The sequence below is a fragment of the Dipteris shenzhenensis genome, chromosome 8 (genome assembly GCF_047967505.1).
Source record: "Dipteris shenzhenensis isolate YYH24624 ecotype China chromosome 8, Dip_SZ_1.0, whole genome shotgun sequence".
In the NCBI taxonomy this organism is placed as follows: Eukaryota; Viridiplantae; Streptophyta; class Polypodiopsida; order Gleicheniales; family Dipteridaceae; genus Dipteris; species Dipteris shenzhenensis.
This window is the reverse complement of record NC_141603.1, coordinates 51577045-51595989: the sequence shown is the minus strand read 5'-3', so window position 1 is coordinate 51595989 and position 18945 is coordinate 51577045. Positions and strand designations below refer to the sequence as shown.

Genomic DNA, 18945 nt, shown 5'->3' with positions numbered 1-18945 from the left:
TTGGCAACCAGTCTGGCTTTATGCCTTGGCTTTTCACCAGGTGTGACTTTAAGTCTATAAACCCATTTGCATGGCAGTACCTTTTTACCAGTAGGCAAGGGTACCAATTCCCAAGTGCCATTCTTGTGAAGACTGTCCATTTCAGACTTCATAGCAAGATCCCATTGAACCTTGTCTGCCCTCTGCCTAGCCTCTTTGTAGCATGAAGGCTCTCCACAATCAGTGAGCATCAAATAATCAATGCCTGGAACAAATCTTTCTGGCTGCCGCGTCTGTCTGGTTGACCTTCTAACCCAAAGACTATCATCTTGAGCTGGCTGTCCAGCCTGTTCATCACCCAGATAAGGTGGCTGTTCCATGATTCCTGGCTGCATTTGCATGTCAGGAAGATCACCTAACTGTGCCTCATCCATTGGGATGTTTTCTGCCATAACTGGCTGTCCATTAGGATCTGCTGCAGCATCATTTAATGGCTGATTATGCTGCTGTTGTGGCTGATTTACAGCCTGTCTGTGTTGCCCATGATGCCTGTCATCATCAATAGTTACCTTTAAAGGTTCCTGCTGTACAACAGGTTCCTTGAACATGATGGTTTCATCAAACACGACATCATTGCTGCGTATAAGTTTTCTGTTCTTGGGATCCCAAATCCTGTAGCCCATCTCACCTTTGTCACCGTAACCTAGGAATATGCATTTAAGAGACTTTGGATCCAGTTTAGTTCTGTTCTCCCTGCGTACATGCACATACGCGACACAACCAAAGACCCGTAGGTGTTTGTAAGACGGAGGCTTGCCCGTCCATGCCTGTTCAGGCACACCACCACATAGTCTCTTGTTTGGTGACCTGTTAATAAGGTGCACAGCTGTCTTTACAGCTTCAGCCCAAAATGTGTGGGGCAATGCAGCATGTGACAACATGGATCTGACTTTCTCTTGAATGGTCCTGAACATTTTTTCAGCTGTACCATTCTGTGGAGGATCATATGGTGCAGACAAAACCCTTTGGATACCCTTTGCCTCACAGAATTCTTGAAATTCTTTGGACAAGTACTCTCCACCATTGTCAGATCGTAAGGCTTTCAGTTTTTTGCCTGTCTCATTTTCAACTAGTGCAACAAACTTAGTGAAAGCCTTGAACGTATCACTCTTCTTTCTGAGAGTGTAAACCCACACTTTGCGGGTGGCGTCATCTATGAATGACAGTATGTACTTTGAACCTCCTAAAGAGAGTGTAGGCATCTCACACACATCTGTATGTACTAGCTCCAAGAGCTGTAATTTCTGATTTGACCTTCTCTTATGAGGTATTTGTACTTGACGACCGTAGAGACAAAATTCACATTTCTGCAAATCTGAATATTTTAGACTCGGCAAGTAACCAAAATGAGCCAATTGCTCCATTCCCTTAATACTCATATGGCCAAGCCGGCTATGCCACAATGAAATCTTTGGCAGCTCGGTGGCATTTACATCAGAATGCGGACAATGTCCAGCATGAAGTGAGTACAAAGTATCAACCTTAGGACCCCTGGCAATAGCCATTGCCCCTTTGCTGATTTTCCATTTCTGATTACCAAAGGTGGTAAGATAACCATCATCATCCAACAACCCTGTGGAAATCAAGTTCTTCTTCACCTCAGGAACATGCCTGACCCCTTTAAGCATTAACTGCTGGCCATTTTCAAGAACAAGCCTGACATCACCTATACCAATGATAGAACATGCATGGTTATCACCAAGAAAGACAACTCCCTTCTGCCCTCCTGCATATCTGACAAACAGATCTCTGTAGGATGTCACATGAAAGGAAGCACCTGAATCTATAATCCAGGAAAACATATCTGATCCATCACCAGCATGAAGTGTATGAGCCTCCAGTGAAGAGGTGAAACATATCTCATGTCCACTGTCACTGTCACTAACATAAGTAACATTCAGCTCCTCTTTTTCTTTGCCCTTAGACTTGCCTTGAGCCTTGCCTTCTTTGGCTCTCTGGTCATTCTTCTTTTGAAAACACTTTTTCTCAATATGTCCCTTCTTGCCACAATAGTTGCATACAAGATCACTCTTAGAGCGGGACTTGCTCCTCTCTCTTTCTTTGTCTTTACCACGTGTTTTGGACCTGCTGCGTGCATTCAAAGCATTTGACTTCCCAATAGCATTGTTCTTTCTGTTCATCTCTTCCTGTAGAAGAGCACTCTCCACATCTGCAAATAACAGAATGACATTTGAGTTGCTGGTAGAAGTCCTGAATGTGTCCCATAACTCAGGTAGAGAACATAAGATGAGTGTAGCTTTCAGCTCATCATCGAGCTTCAACCCCTGGTTGATCACCTGGCTGAATATGCTGTTAAACTCAATAATATGAGTGGACATAGCTGTCCCCTCCTTCATTTGAAGACCAACAAGCTTTTTCAGCCAGTAAGCTTTTCCTGTGGCACTTTTCTTGGCATAAGTATCCTCAAGGCGTTGCCACATTTTCCACGCAGTAGGTTCATCCCTGATGCCTACAACCAGTGAATCAACAACTGTAAGCATAATGGTCGACCTGGCCAAGCCGTCCATCTTCTCCCACTGCTCATCAGTAATGTTGGAGGGCTTAACACCCTTCTCCTTTATAGGTTTGTACTGGTCCTTCTGCATCAACACATTGTAGCACTGTGTCCTCCATATGTCGTAGTTTTTAGCTCCTTCGAGCTTCTTTATCTGGAACAAGGACGACACGTCGCTGCTGGAACTCATGGTAAAGAAAATAGAGTTTGACTCCCTGTAGTCGTGCAATTAAGCACTAGTTACTCCAAGAAAATTCCCCCGCAGCGGAAGTACGATCAGAAAATGAACTTGGTACTGTTTCAGTGGCATAAAACCGACTGAAAGTCTTTCTCCCACTTGCTGCAGAAACAGTACAGCAATCTGTTCCTGTCTTTTTTTGCTGGCGAAAGTGCGGTACAGCTCCTTCAAAGTGCTCCAGAAAAAATCCCAGAACTGTTTTCTGAAAAAGTAGCAGTACTTTTTGACCTTTTTGACAGTGAAATCTGGTCAAACTTGCTGGTTGACAGTCCCGGACTGTCAAAAAACAGTGAATCTCAGATTGTGGATGAAGATCTCTGATTTTAGACCTGCATATGCTCCAGAAACTTCCCCCCCAACTGAATTCACAGTTTGGAAGTGAGATTGCTCAAAAGCCCTTTGAATGCATGAAGAAAATCAGAGATTTGACCTCCAATTAAAAAGATTGACCTTTGACCAAAAAAAAAACTGTAAGTCAAATTTGCACTTTCAAAGCATAGTAGTGCTTTACGAGATAGCCTGATGCATGTAGAGTGCTCCCACTTGACAGATTTCCAGTCAGGCTACAAAAGCCCCAAATTTGACTAAAGTCAAACTTGGTCAAAATCGACCAAATCTGTACCAAATGTGGATGTACTTGCAGCAACAAACTAAAGCATTTGTCCCAAGCATAATAGCATCAAAAGCCCCTTGAATTGACTGCACATTCCGTGCATTAACACAGTAAATGGCATCAACTGCTACTGCTCACAAGGCATGTGCGGGTACACACTGACAAAAGCATGAACCTCTGCCCAAGTGTCAAGCATACACACTGCAAATCTGACAATGCATACACTGTGTCAACCCTCACTGGCCAAGTGAATAACCTGTCTCAACTCTGTTTGCGGCATAAGCTAAGCCTCAGAGTTGAGTGATGCCCTGCCACAGTAGCACCTGCATACCTTTGCTGCCCGGAGACCTGGTAGAACTACACGTATGTGCAGCTGTCTCAGCCACGGGGAGACACGCGAGAAATGCAGCCTATGCTGCTATTCGAAGAGCAGCGTAGAAGAGGTCGGGGGCACGCGGGGCAGAGAAAGAAGAGGCTGGCGAGGCTCGGCAGTACGGCCGACCCCTGTCGGCCGGCTTGGCCCTGGCCGACCTGTTGGTCGTCGACGCTTGCTGTGTCGGCCCTGTCGGCCGACCTATGTCGTCGTTGCGCTTGCAGCCGCTCCAGCTATGCCGCCCTCGTTCTGCAGCCGCGCTGCCACACCCGCGCCTTTGCCCTTGCAGCCTTTGGCTGCGACGTGCAGCCACGCCCTGGCTACGCCGCCCGCGCTCCCGCCTTGCAGCAGCCCTTGGCTGCGAAGTGCAGCCGCGTCCTGGCTACGCCGCCCGCGATCCCGCCTTGCAGCCGCGTCCTGGCTACGCCGCCCGCGATCCCGCCTTGCAGCCGCGTCTTGGCTACGCCGCCCGAGATCCCGCCTTGCAGCCGTTGGCTGTCGCGATCCGTTCGTACGGCTGTACGGACGATGTACGGCCGTACGGACTTGTCCGTACGGTAGGGGTAGGCTAGGGAGAGAGGGAGTGGAAGCAGAGGGAGAGAGCCCGTTGGCTCTGATACCAGTTGATGGAGAGTGTGAGGGAGAGATAGAGTAGGGAGTAGAGAGACACACTCACAGTAGTCACACACCAGTGGGTGGGGATAAAGGAATGAGTGGTACCTCCCCAAGTACACACACTAGTATATATATGGATAAGACTAGGGCCACTAAGTACCTAAGTACAATGTGTACTTAGTGTACTTAGTAGTACTAGATTAATACTGTTACAAGGGTGACCAGTGCCTTTACCCCAACATGTCCAATGACTCTGCCATAGACCGAGGTAAGAGCAAAGTCATTGGCAACCTCCTGAACCCGAGATGATTGCTGCTCTGTCAGGATGACGCGGTAGGCATCTGGAGAGGGAGGGACCATCTGGGCCTCCGGTTCCGGGCAGGGAGCCGCCATACCGCCAAGACAAACTGCGAGGCTTCCGATGAGGAAGAGGCTGTCACCCAAAAAAGGGGGGGGTAGAAGCGGGAGGGTGGAGCTTGGGTGTGGCGGGAACGGAGGTGGCGCGAGGTGGAGACGTGGAGGCGGGGGACGGGTGAGGTGGGGTGGCGGGAGCGGAAGCGGGGGCGGGCGAGAGGCGGAGCGGGGACGAGGGGGCGGAGGGGGGCGAGGGTAATGGAGGGGCGGAGGGGGCGGGGTGGGGCGAATGGACGGGGGTGAAGGCGGGAGGGGAAGGCGGGGGTGGAAGGGGAGGGCGGAGAGGCGGGAGGGGGCGGGGCGGGAGGCGAGGGGTGAGGGGGCGGAATGGGCGGCGGGGGTGAGCGGAGCGGAACGAGGGGGTAGCGGGGCGGGGGTGAGCGGAGGGGGTAGCGGGGCGGGGGTGAGCGGAGGGGGTAGCGGGCGGGAGGTGTGGAGCGAGGGGGTAGCGGAGTGGAGCGGAGGGGGTAGCGGGGCGGGGGTGAGCGGAGGGGGGGAGCGGGCGGGGGGTGGAGCGTGGCGAGGGGGACGGAGCGAGGCGGGGGTGAGGGGGGAGGTGAGGGCGGAGGGGTAGGGGCGGGAGAGGGTGAGGCAAGGAGGGGGAGGTAGAGGTACGGCGGGGGAGGGGAAGCTCGCAGGAGCAGGGAGTCGTCTCAAGATTTGGATGTTTCTATTATGAAGAGATTTCAGCAACTTGGTATTCAGAATAGGATTATGAGCATGAAGAGATATTGAGTACATCCCACATGTAGTCTGTTTGTTGTACATGGTTGTTATCAGCTTTCTTTTTGTAGGCAGATTTAGTTAGTGTGAGAAGTGCAGCGGAAATGAACAGAAAGAGAGAGAGAGCACGCCTCACACACACACACCACATTGAGAGGGAGAGGGGAAAACAGAGAGAACTGCGAGTGATATCAGGCCAAAACCCCACCCACTGCTGGGGGAAAACCTCTGCTATAGATGCTCAATGCTGCTCCACAATGAGATGAACAACAAGGAGTGAGGGGGGGCCTATATCCTCACCTCCTCCCGTCGGCTCTATGCTATGGCCGACCCCAGCAGTCTGGGGGCCCACTCAGCACCTAGGGGGCGGACCCCCATCAGCTGTCTGTAAGGGCACGAGAAGGCCCAAAGCGTGGGCTAAATGCTAGGGCTCTAGGTCCGACTGCCTCTAGCCCTCCAAAATGGCTGCACAAGCCTATAAGGAGGGTTGTGCCCTCTACCCTCCAACTGACCAGCGAGGGTGGGCTGACCCACCTCAGCCCTACATAAGGGGCTGGCGGCACCCCTCCAAGGGGCTGGTATCCTGTGCCACATGGGCCAACTGGTCCTCCTCCAGGGCTGACCCTTGCTGCCCTACCATGGGCTGACCGGAACGCCTCCCTCCAGCCTCCAGGCCTCCCCAATGTGCAGCATGGTGTGCCTACAAAAGGGCTGCCATGGGACAGCATGTGGACCGAGAAGGGGTCCAAGAGGACCATGCACTACTTACCCTAGACTACCCTCACCGGGGGCGGGCACACCCACAACGTAGGCCCTCACTCATCTACCCTAGCCTCTAATTGGGTGGGCACACCCACAAGCAAGGCCCTCTCTCTCTAGGTGACATCAAGAGATGTTGACCAATAGTTAGTACATGTGGTCGTTTGCATTAATTGGGCCTTGTTGGCATTCCAGATTTGGGGGCTTCTGTAGATTCCAAACAAATTTGTAAATTGAGTGTAAAATTTGGGGCTTTTGTTAATTTCAGGTATATAGCCAAGTAGTCCAAGAAAGAGGCTTGTTATTTGGAAGAATTCAATCCAAGGGTATGGCTGCATCAGTCCAAGGGTATGTCATCTTGTCTCAGCGGGAGTCTCAGTCCAATAACATCTGCATGAGATCTCAAAAATCGTCTGAGGAGCGAACTGATCTAGGAATATGAAATATCTCTCCCTTTTCTCGTCCATTAAGCACTTGGTTGTGTGCTAATCGATCCAGGAGGAAACCGTTGTAATCCAAACATTTGCGAATCCAAAGTGTTGAAGAGTACCCTCTAGAAAACCCCAATCTACATGTCATAAGCTTTCTCGGAATCCAAGAGTAGAATGGCAAGCCTTTGGCCACTTTGCATGGCTCAAAGTGAAGCCTCGCAAAATGAAAATATATTATCAAAGATGCTTTGGCCATGAATGAAGCCCATCTACGTATCATGGGAAGGATGGACTGCAAGTGCAGCTGATGGCTTTGGCCAAAATTTTTAAAAAGGTCGCAAGAAAGTAATTGGCCTCCATTGAGAAATTAAAATTTTGCAACCCCCTTTGGGATGACATTCTCTATAAATGATTCATGCCCAGACGCCTTGCAGGGCTGAGGTAACATTGGTCCCAATCATATCCCAAAAAGTTAATAAAAAACGTGGGTGTCAAACCATTTGGACCTGGACACTTGCCCTTGGGGAGGGCAAGAAGTGTAGTCCTCAATTCCAGAGTGTTGAAAATGTATATCAAGTGAAGTTCCCATATCTGGTTTCACCAAAGCTGGAATATTTTGGCATCATCTCTGGTAGGTGTGTCGGGATTTGTTGAGAGGAGGGATGCATAAAAATCTGTAGCCATGCGACGCAAGACCGCATCAGGATGGGACGCTGGCTCCCACAATAGCTTGAGGAGAAGTTGAGCGTGCATGCTTAACTGAGAGGAACTAGTAGAAGGATGTAGGGGACTACACAAGTCCAAACCACCATTCTTGTAGAGGCATGGTAGGAGAGGCTTGGCATGACTCCAGATGCCACATATATGTGGCAGTCCTCTGGGATAGGGTTTTGGGTTAAGGGTCTCCTTCTTGCAGTAGGATCATGACAAGCCCTCCTTGGTCAACTTCACTATCGGCTCGATTGGGTTACTACAGATGGAGTTCGAGTGTGGTGAGATAGACTTGGGGGATGATGGTGTCATAGACTTAATAGAGTAGCAACCTATGAAATGAGATCCTTAGATGACCCATGGTGATCTGTACTACATGAGTGGAGGAAGCGCTATCTGTACAAGGCCATCTTGGTCCTATGTGGCTATGCAAAGATATCCATGTCTTATGGATGTATACATGCATGGTTACCCTCGTTCGACGTACGGAACGTCCCATACATTCCAACTGTCCCGTACCGTACCGTTCGATTTGTACGTTTTGTTCGGGGGGGGTTTTTTCGTTTGTTTGTTTTGGCTCGTTTTGTTATTGGTGGTGGTTTTGCCAAACTGATTTTGGGCCTCCCAAATGGCAAGGTTCCATATAAACCCCCTCTTTCCTCACTATGATCTCACACTAAGCATCTACATCTCGACTCTCCCCTCTCCATCTCCAACAAGTGACAAGGCTCAAGCTACATCAAGCATCTCCATCTCTCTCCCTCTTTATCTCCATCAAGCACCTATATAACATGTTTGTACAAGTTTTAAAGCTTGTACAAGTACCTACTCCAAAACTCTAAAACCTCTGTCAATTTTTTGGGAGACAAAGGGGAGCAATGAGCAAGAGTGAGAGCAAATGTAAGTGTACTGAATAACTGAATAGAATGAGTAAGTACAAAATGAGAGTAACCGTGCTTAGGGGAAAAAACCTCAATGAGGGAAAAGTGCCCCTAACCTACTTATTACAATACATTGGCCACTGCCTAGAATATAATAACAATTCTAACACCCCCTACAGTGCCAATGTGGTGTACAAGGTAGTGATCAATCACCAAAAGGAGATAAGTTACGGGCACTGCGAAATGCCTCAAACTTCTCATGTGGAAGTGCTTTGGTGAAGATGTCTGCAACATCGAGGTAGGTCATGAGATTGCAGCCTACGATGATGCAGAGATTTGAGGCTTTGCACCCTTTGTGATACACATGAGGTGGAGATTGAGGAGCATGTCTTGATGCAATACTCTAGATATTATGAGATTAGTCATTGACTACGAGATGCGCTACACTCTTTGTATGTGCTAGCCAGTGTCATGCTCTAGGATCATTCATTTAATCCATAGTTAATTTAGATTCACTTGTATGTAGGTGCACATGTTCATATAAATGATAGCCCTTTTTTTGGGGTGTCTTTTAGGGTTATCTTTTGATCTTTTAGCTATATTTGCTTTATGTATTTTGGAAACAAAGAGTATAGTGTTGCTTTGTGGACTTACGGAAGGCCTTCTATTCAATATCATTGGCTTGACTCAATGTACGCCTCTAAGCCTTGGATCTAGCACATGGTGCTATATGTTCAAACTTTTGTATGGTTGCTTTGTGGACTTACGGAAGGCCTTCTATTCAATATCAGTGGCTTGACTCAATGCTCGCCTCCAAGCCTTGGATATAGCACGTGGTGCTATATGGATGTTCATACTTTTGTATGAGAGGGTGGGTAACAGCAAAGTGTGCATCATACATCAAGGAGGCCATGGATCTACTTTGGCACAATATGTCGTACCCATCCTTGCTATATGTAGGTGACATAGTGCTGATATAAGACACAACGTAGGGACTATAGATGCATCTAATAGCCTTGGAAGCTTTTTGTGAGAGCTGAGACATGAACGTCAACACGTTTTAAACCAAGGTCATGCATGATCTTCAATGCTAATGAGGGTCAGCTCTAGCGCAAGGATGTGCATATGAATTAGTTGAGATAGTCCTTAGGGTGCATTTTTAGACGCCCCAAGTTTACTAGAAACTGAGTAGGGGAGGCATGATTGATCAAAGGACATGCTTCTTTGTCGAGACTAGAGAGAAAATGTTTCTTCAGCACATGAACACCAAACTAGTCTGATGGGAATGAATAATGGTGGTTGGAAATTGTTGTAGTGAGATATTTTGTGGTATGCTAGTGGCTGGTGATTAGTGCTAGTTTCTCTCCATTTTGAACATTCATTTGTTTATCTTATTTTGTCGACAACATGTGATATCATATGAGCTATACATTGGTTTTGGTTCATACAACATCAAATGAAAGATTCACAGATGTATTTTAACACTATTTACAAGATGGACTTTATTATGTTGACAGGTAAGACCTCGTTTTTCCTTCAAGCGAAAGGAGGTCCGCCCTGGAGAGTTTGAGGTAGGCTCTTGTTTCAATTGGATATGTTGATTTTACTTTTCAGTTGTTGAATCCGTGAGATTCTTTTGACTACTGTTGCTAAGGTGAAGGCTAGGTTTGTCTATGATAGCTCATTTCATATAGATAGTTCTGTCCTTTATGTAGCAATCTAATGCAGCTCATTTTGGTTACTGTTTGCATGATGTGAGGATATATAAGGATGTAGCTATATTTGTCTCATTTACCTTGCTAACATGCTCCATTCACATATCTAGGTATTGTTAATAGAAGAAAAAGGCATTTAAATATGATTGAATATAGGCAGCTCTTACATTTTCGTTTTTATTTGTTTTCAAATAGTTGTGATCCTTATCTACAAGCCTAAGTGATAAATCTTTGTTTGGAAGCATTTGCAGTGTTAGATCTCCTTTGTATACCATTGAAAGCAAGCAAGCGCCTTGAAAATCATAGCTTTGGTGGGAAGAAAGTTTTTCTACGTGCTCACTAGCTTTCTCAAAACTCTGACTAGGAGTAACAACGAATATTTCTTCTCTCTGAAGAAATCCTAATTGTATATACAAATTTTCAACTCTCAATGGAGTTTTCAAGACGGAACAGGATGTAGCATGTATTGATGTGTGGAAGCATGGGAGCAGAAAAGCAAGGCAAGGAAGTAGGAGATGAAGTTGAACTGAAGTCTATTGCAACAAAACGTCATAACTGAAGTGAAGAGACAAGCCTATTAGGCTAGCCCTAAACGCTAGGCTAGTCAACTCATGTTACAACTTATTCAAAAGAGTTGACTTTACTCACATGAACTAATAGGACTACAGTGCCAAATAGGACTATCCTACACGGCCATGCCAGGGACTAATATAACCAAACCCTCTTCCAAGGTGTGGGTGAAGTACTATGGAAACATCTTTGAGATACATGGAACTAATACCATGGTTGCACGTATTCATCCAAAAGGATATAGCAACCCATGGAAGTTAAGGATGGTAGAATGATGTAACAAATGGAATCGAGTGTAAAGCTTGCCTAATTGTCTTCTGTCGGAACATAAGACAAGTGAATATCCCCTACCTCTCTCTCTCTCTGACATAATGATAATGAACCTCAAGGTGCTTAGTACGCGCATGAAACACTGGATTCCACGCATGAACCTCAGTGTCAGTGTAGATAGTGGTGGGTGATGTCTAACCAACATTGTACTTAGCTTCAAAGCTGGAAGTAGCAATTGCAGATTGATTTTTATTGAACCAAGAAAATGCATGAAGCTCCAAGCATAAAACAGTTGCCACTACGTGGCACTCTAGTGTTGTAGCATCCAGCCCAATCATTGTCTTTGCAAGCATGCAAAGTAAGTGAAGAATAATCTTGAGTGCCTTTCAAGTAATGGGAGACGCTTCACAGCCTGCCAATGCTGTGTACCGGAACCATGCATGAATCTGCTCATGTGGGAAACAACATGCTAAAGATCTGGTCATGTGTTTCAAGCATCCAACAGCCTGCTGATAGAGAGGGGCATCAAAGGGCTTAACAACAACGTCCATGGAGAAATGGAAACGAAACCCATAGGTGTAGAAACTGGTTTACAGTCCTCAAACTGAAATTTGTGTAGAAACTGGTTTACCGTCCTTAAACTGAAATTTGTGTAGAAACTGGCTTACAGTCCTCAAACTGAAATTTGTGTAGGGGCCGTGCAATGTATTTGGACTGACTCATCATAATAGCCCCCTCAAATTGAGCAAATCGAATGGCAAGATAATAGTGAAGCTGGCCCAAATCTGTCATAGCAAATGACTGATGCAAAGCAGCCTTAAAGGCTGCAATATGCTGAGTCGAAGGTCAAGTCAAGAGCATACAATCAGCATATAAAATCAGAATCAGCAAGTCGTTATCATGCTTGTGGACATAGAGAGTGCTCTCTGTAGGGCTGGTCCGAAAACCAAGGCTGATAAGATGAGTATGAATCTTGGCATACCAAGCCCGGGGTACGTTCTTCAAACCAGATAGTGCTTTGTGCAATTGACATACCTTATTTTCAAACTCTTTGATTTCAAAACCAGAGACATACACCTCCTTGTAAATATCCATGAAGGAAAGCAGTGTTGATATCAAGCTGATGCACTGCCAATGGTGATGGGCCGCTATGGCAGTGACGTGGCTGATGATAGTAATGCATGACGTGGGTGCAAATGTTTCCTTAAAATCAATGCCCTATGAGCATAGCCTTTTGCAACAAGGTGGGCTTTGTAGTGATTAACACTGCCATCAACCTTCCTCTTAAGTTTGTATACCCTCTTTGTACCTGTAGCAGGCTTGCCTTTAGGCAAGGCACATAATTCCCAAGTATCATTCTAATGAATGCACCCTAGCTTAGATTCACAGCATCCATCCAATCTTTTCTCTCGAAGGCATCCTTGTGACATAGTGGCTCTTCATTGCAAGCAGTAGCAGTCAATGCAATCTCTACTAAGTGTCCTTGCATGTGCCGAGAGGCTGCCGTTGTCCAGCCAGACAGGCTCTCAGCTTGTTTGCTGTCCCTCAATGTGTCTAACGACCATCTAGGGACTGTTTTCTGTTATCTAATGACAGCCCTCTCTTCGGTTACTGGGTGAGTTGGAGCCTGGGCTCATCAAAGTCTGATGTAGACTTGAACAAGGGCAGCAACGTATCAAAGACATAAGAAGCAATAATATTTTGCTGTTTTTGACTGCCCAACAATGGCATGGCAGAGTTTTGAGCAAAGATAACCTTATCAGTACTTGTCGGGTATAACCGATAGCATTTGCTTCTGAGCTATAAAACCAATTAAAACACATTTAATTCCCTTGTCCTCAAGCTTAGGGGCTCTTCTTTTATAGACTAGGCTTGGCTCTCGACACCTCGTGCCAACGCCAGCCCCTTAAGCTTGGGCCCGATGACGTCAGTGGGGTTGTCATAGTAGCTAGTGTATTCAGTATTAAATAAGTCATATATGGGAGGACTGTTTCGCTGAAGATAGGCCTCTTGAAGATTCTTGGCTAGACGCTACACATCCAGACGCATTTTAAACGAGGAGAAGGAAAGGAGGAGGTAAGCTAAGAAACACTTTCTCTACCATGTCTACTCAATTGAAAAGCTTCTTGATACAATTGTAAAGATTGAGGATACTCCGAGAAGAACTTCTTATCTACCCACTTGGCATCGTGTATCGGAATAGTTCTTAAACTTGACAAGATACCTACGGGTAACCTTGCCTTTGGGTCCTTTCTTCTCTGTAATGATACATAATTAGTTCTGGTTCAAGGATCTCCTCCATCTCTTCCACCCCGGGTGGCTTGTCGTGAACTGGTTGTCTGGGTTCTAGTTCTGGGTACTTCTTTAGAAGACTCACATGGCAAGCATTGTGAATCTTCCAAGTCTTTGGTAACTCTAGTCGATACGCGACTTCATTTATGGGCTCACTAATCTTGGATAACCCATAGTATCTAGGAGACAACTTTGGGTATACCATTTCTTTGTCTTTAATCTTTCTAACTTGGGCTTTCTTGAACTTAAGGAGTACCCAATCTCCTTCTTGGAGGTTCATCTCCCTCCTATGCTTATCTTTTGCTTTTGCCGTGAACTTAAGAGAAGGTTGTATTAAGTTCTCAAACATACTGGTCAGCTGCAAATTTTTTCATGCATTACACCCATATGCATTCTTGTAAGGGTGGTTCTTCACATGTGGTATCAAAGCGGCACGATCTAGTGTGCAGGGAGGAGAAGAGAAGACTAACGAGAGAAGGGAAAAATAGGTGAACAACCAATAGGCAGGCGGACATCGTATGGACATTTGGTACGGACAGGCAGGGACGTGCTGCCTGTCACAGTTTGCAATTTGATTTCCAGGCCTTCTGAGCTGTTCTAGGTGATTGCAACCTGTCCAGGCTGCTATTGGAGATTGCGATTTGTTTCCCAGGCTGTCTAGGCTCTGCAGGGAACTTGCGATTTGAGTCTAGGGAGCTTCTGGGTGTTTTGCTGATTTTAGGAACTTTCCAGGCGTGGGTGTCCTCTTCTAAGCTGCTTTTGGGGCTGTGCCAGAGCAGAATCAGCTTTCTCTGCAGGATCTAGGGTTTTCCAGCCCCAGTGACCTAGCTTCTGAGGATTCTTAGGTAGAAGGAGGCTTGCTATTTGCATTCTTTTACCGTTCCTGGATTGGTTGCTGGCTAGTTATTGCGTTTGGGTTTCTTTCCTTGCGAAAAAAGGTTGATTTATGCTGTTGGGTAGTTGCCAGAGAGGCTATAGATTGAGGCAACCTGTCTGGAAGTGCTTTGTTGATTGACTGCACCAGAATCTAGCTGTGGGGGATGTGCAGTCGTGTCTGACTGGTTGGGCACTTGGTTGTGCAATTGCAGGTGTGACACATTCAGTGGATGCCTTTGGGGTCTCTGTTGCATGCTTTGGTTGGCTGAGGACATAGGGTTGTCTAGTAATTGGATGCCATTTCACCATTTGGAGTTGAGCAGGGAATTACAGGGTGGGCTGGACAGGGAGTCTACGGGCGTTGGTTTGCCTGTGGTGCAGCTTCCCAGAGATGTTTGTAATCAGCCGTTTGGCTTCAAATGAATGTTAAATAAATACCGCAAGGGGCACCAACGTTTGGGGCCAATCGGTGTCCTTGTATCTGAGTAGGAGCGCTCTAGCTCCCTTATGATTTAATTTGTGGTGCATAATTATTTGTCAATTTACTGTGTATGCTGTAATTAAGTGGATCCTACCACCCTTTACGTTGTTAAGGCTGGTTTCATTTGATCCACACTAACCTTGCACCACTATTTCGCTTGTAGTGAAAATCAAGCCACATTTTATTTGCACGTTCTTGCAATTCATTCTACAACGGTTGTAGTCAAGGTTTATAGATTCTTCATTTATGGTGAGCTATAACAAAGGTTCCACTAGAAATTCTCCCATTTCTTTTATAAATTGTTTTGTCCTTGTGTCTTAAAGTCTCTTGCTCCCATTGCTGAAGATAACCATCCTCAAAATGGGATTTGACATAGAGGAAATGGGTAGGGGGTTGGTTTAAGTGTGACACTTATCTCACCCATGGTAGTATTATTTGCTCGCAACAGACAAATCTACACTATTTAATGGCACTCCAGCTAGAATTAGAGTGGGTCTAGGTCTATACCAGCAGCTCAAAGGTTCCTTTGCAATCAATGGAAAATGTGTATTTTAGCTTGTATTAGCAATGAAAATGGACAATGACTAGGAAAATCGAGCATTAAAAAGAAAAAAGGCCAGTCCTCAAAGGCGGATAGGGCTTGTAATCTTATTTGATGCAATCATTCAAGGTATATAGTAAAATGAATTGATTTATTATTAACAGCACTCTTCAATGTACATGAAGTCAAGGGAGGATGTCTATGGTATTTTATGCTGTCTTTTTTTTTTTTTTTTTTGTGGGGAAACTGTCTAAGATAGTGCAGTTTGTTTGGAAATATGGATTTTATAGGTTACAAACCTTGAGTATCCCCACACTGCGGAGAGCTATTACAGATATATGCAGGTTTGCAACTTACCTTGCATGACTTGTGATATCACATTGATGAGCTTTAGAGGCAAAATTATAGTGGCCAGATTCTTTCAAAGAAGATATTTGTTCTGTATTCTTCTTGCATTTTCTGTGTTTAGAGAATGAGCTCTCTCTCTCTCTCTCTCTCTCTCTCTGGGTGGGGGTACACTCTTAACTCGATAAATCTGAGTTTTATGAGATTTTTGCAGAGACAAATTGCTGCTGATATAAAAGAAGCTGTGTGCCGTGTTCCAGATTCAACCTTTGATGGTATACTCTTTGCGTGACTTCTAACTGTCTAAGATTTGAGAGCTTCTACCATCTGCATTCCTGCAAAACCACGTGCCTCCTATGCTTTTCATTGACAATTGGAAGTTGCATTTTTCTACTTCTATCGGGTACTGATAGTAGTAGTACTATGCATGTTTTCAGCATGAGCAGTAGAAATCCACATGAACAACGGTACCCTTGCTATGTTTTTCAGTCTGCAAGGGCCCACATCTTTTTCAATTCTTAAACTACTAGATTAGACCAGACCTGTTTATCAGAAGCTGGGAATTTTTTTTCCGTGACATAGATTTCCTCTCTTGGTGACAGAGAATGCATATACAAATATTCCTACAACACCTTATGAGCTCCCTGATGGCCAGTATGCTTCTAATCTGTTTTTGGATCTGTAAATGTTTTTCCTTCCATGTGCTTGAGCATGGTGTACAGCGATTGTTTTTTGTGAAACAAAGAAGGGCTCTTATTTTAGAACTATTGAAGCCCTGAGATGATATATGAGGTGCAATTTTTCTTCCTTTGGGTAGGATAATTGAGGTTGCTTCTGATCGATTTAAGATACCTGATTTGATGTTCAACCCCTCACTCATCCAGGTATTAAATTCCTTTCTGTGATGGTCGTGTAATGTTTATTTTCTCTGCTTTGTACTGCAAGAGTGTGGATGAGTTTGAACCTTATAAGAAAGACAACATTTTCTCATGCAAAAGTAGCAGATTTAACTTGTCCGTTGTGTAAATGTTAATTTGTGTTTGGATTTTCCAGACCATTCCTGGGATGGATAGTTTTGCAGCGGACTCTATTTCTCTCAAAGGGGTCCCCCAAATGGTTAAGTAGTCTTCATTTAGTTCACATCCTTTTATCTTTGGTAGTATGACGCAAGCATTTTTGTAGCCCAATATGGCGTTTCCACGTTCTCTCTCTTGCACTTACTTTTTGGACTGACTCTTGACAGGTGATAGAAAGTATAAACAAATGCGATGTAGACATTCGAAGAGAACTGTTTAGTAGCATTTTGGTAAGGCTTGTGTGAGAGTGTTTACCTTCTTTTATTGCTTTTTAAAGGAGTCCCAGGCGGTGTTCTGCAATTTTCACCTAATCACTTGGCCAGACATGTCAAGTAGTGTCTCAATTTGTTCGTCTGGATAACTTTTTCCTGATAGTATGGATAGTATTGGCCAAAAGGTAGTATGGATAGTATTGGGGAAAAGTATCCCATAAAGGAGTAGAAAAGAAGCTCTATACCTGAGATCTCCATAGAGCTTCCATGAAAGATTTGCTGAAGGGATAAGATGCCTCCCCTCCTATTCTCAAGGAAATAAGGATGAGGTCAAGGGGAATGGCCTTTATTATGTTCCATGGCTCAACAAATGATTCTAATGTTCACATCACGTAACTTCAGCTTGCAGGTGGGACAGCTGCAATGCAGCAAATGAAGGAGCGGTTGGAGAAAGAGCTAATGGAGGTATCCACAATTCCTCTTTCTCAAGTATTTATGTAGACTCGTAAGATCTTTTTCCTCATAGAGTAGGAGCATATCGATAAACAGTTTAGAGCATGAGGCTCATTACCTCTTACTCCTGTTTTAAGTGGAATAAGATGTAAATGCTGATTCTTCGTATGGATTCATATTTTTATATCCCTGTTTTGTAGGAGGCCCCCCAAGCTGCCAGGGTCAAGGTCCTTGCAAGTGGTAATCCTATTGAAAGACGCTTCAGGTAGATTGGTTTTGAAGCTTTCTAAACGCTCTTCAACCCATTGCTTATAAGTATCTTTCTCATTGCTGAACTTGTGCTGCCTGTTTCTATAACATCCACGGGAGGTGTATTGTTATGGACCATAATATATTTCTGTGGCATGGGAAATGAATTCCATAGTCACTAGTCCCTGCTATGCGTGATGGAGTATATGGTTTTCAACCTTATGAGTGACTACCGTAAGATTGAAACTACACTATGTTGTGTTGTTAGAGGATGAGTTTGGGAATGTTCCTGGATTCATCTAGGTACATGAGTACAGAATGTCGTTATACTTATAATCTGTAGAAGAACTTTTGAAAAGAAGTAAAGCTGAATCAAGAGGGACGTTGTTATACATCTAGCAGTATGAGTTATACATTGTACGAAGTAAGACGCAGAGAAATTCATTATGTATGTTATCTTGGCAGTGTATGGATTGGTGGAAGCATTCTTGCATCGTTGGGATCATTCCAACAGATGTGGTTCTCCAAAGCAGAGTGAGTCTGTCCAAGCAATTGAATCGTTGATCATCAGTGACACACAGTCATATTGTTTGCAAGAATCATGCATTTACTTTTAGCCTCAGGATTACTGCCCCGTCAGCTTCTGACAAATTTGCAAAACTCTCCTTGAAAATGTAAGGTATGAGGAACATGGGCCATCATATGTGCAACGGAAATGTCCTTGAAGGTGACTGGAGATGATACGGTTATGTTTTTTCTGCCATGTGCTTTAGAAGGCGAGTGCACTGCTCCTAATCTGAATCAGACTCATTACAAGCATGTTGCCTCTAAGTAGTTGATCTTGTCTGAAAAGGATTCAATTGTTTTTCAATGTGCTGACATGGATGGTGAGACGTCTGCAGACAACTTTATACCCTTGATTGGGTCCATAGTATGGTCTGGCTAGCGGTACATCATGCAGTGCCTGGGCACTTTTGGGGTAAATATCATGAATGTCATTTTGAACTTCATGGAGCATATGAGAAAACAATGAATTTCGCATGGAGCCGTCGATCGTAACAGCAATGTGAATCTGTAGAGCTCTGCATTTACGGCATGCGTGCCTCTTGCATGCAAGACATAAATTCTTGAAGCAAGTGTGATGCCTACAGATCCTAGATTCAAATGTTTAAACACCAGAAAGTAGTGTAATAAATCAAGTTTAGTGAATGATTTGAAACTACCTTACTGTCTGAAAATTCACAAGTCTGGTATGTACTTATTAACAACTTTCAGCAAATTGCAAGCTTTGCATGTGTCATCCGGTTCGAACACAACAATGGCTTTCAAAAGGAAAGGATGTTTGCCATGGAAAGCTACAGTTCTGTAGGTTTTGCCTCATGTTTTCTTTTTTCTTTCACATCTTTCTCAAGGATTTAACCAAAGGTAATCGGGCCATTTCATATAGTAAAGATATTTGTTAGCACTTTTTGCAAGGCAGCGCTCTACTGAGACTTTTGCAAAAAGGTGTCCTAACAGGAACACTCATGCCTTGATTAACTGCTTTCTATTCT

The 18945-nt window shown here is 44.8% G+C and overlaps 1 protein-coding gene across 2 annotated transcripts in view; it reads left to right on the top strand.

The window, feature by feature from the left end:
• Positions 1-18692, top strand: part of ARP4 (actin-related protein 4) — a 77893-nt gene extending 59201 nt beyond the window's left edge. The window contains exons 11-22 of one of the 2 annotated variants that reach the window (XR_015541390.1): positions 9830-9883; positions 15348-15401; positions 15617-15677; positions 16005-16056; positions 16220-16286; positions 16456-16518; positions 16646-16708; positions 17093-17155; positions 17344-17408; positions 17858-17926; positions 18072-18168; positions 18295-18692. Coding sequence is in view for 1 of the 2 variants with exons in the window: in XM_087377842.1 (XP_087233968.1) it covers positions 9830-9883; positions 15348-15401; positions 15617-15677; positions 16005-16056; positions 16220-16286; positions 16456-16518; positions 16646-16708; positions 17093-17155; positions 17344-17408; positions 17858-17926; positions 18072-18117 (657 nt within the window). In the remaining variant the exon portion in view is untranslated. Of the gene's footprint in view, positions 1-9829; positions 9884-15347; positions 15402-15616; positions 15678-16004; positions 16057-16219; positions 16287-16455; positions 16519-16645; positions 16709-17092; positions 17156-17343; positions 17409-17857; positions 17927-18071 lie in introns of both variants that reach the window. The other variant, XM_087377842.1, reaches the window with a different exon arrangement.
• Positions 18693-18945: the final 253 nt, after the last annotated feature.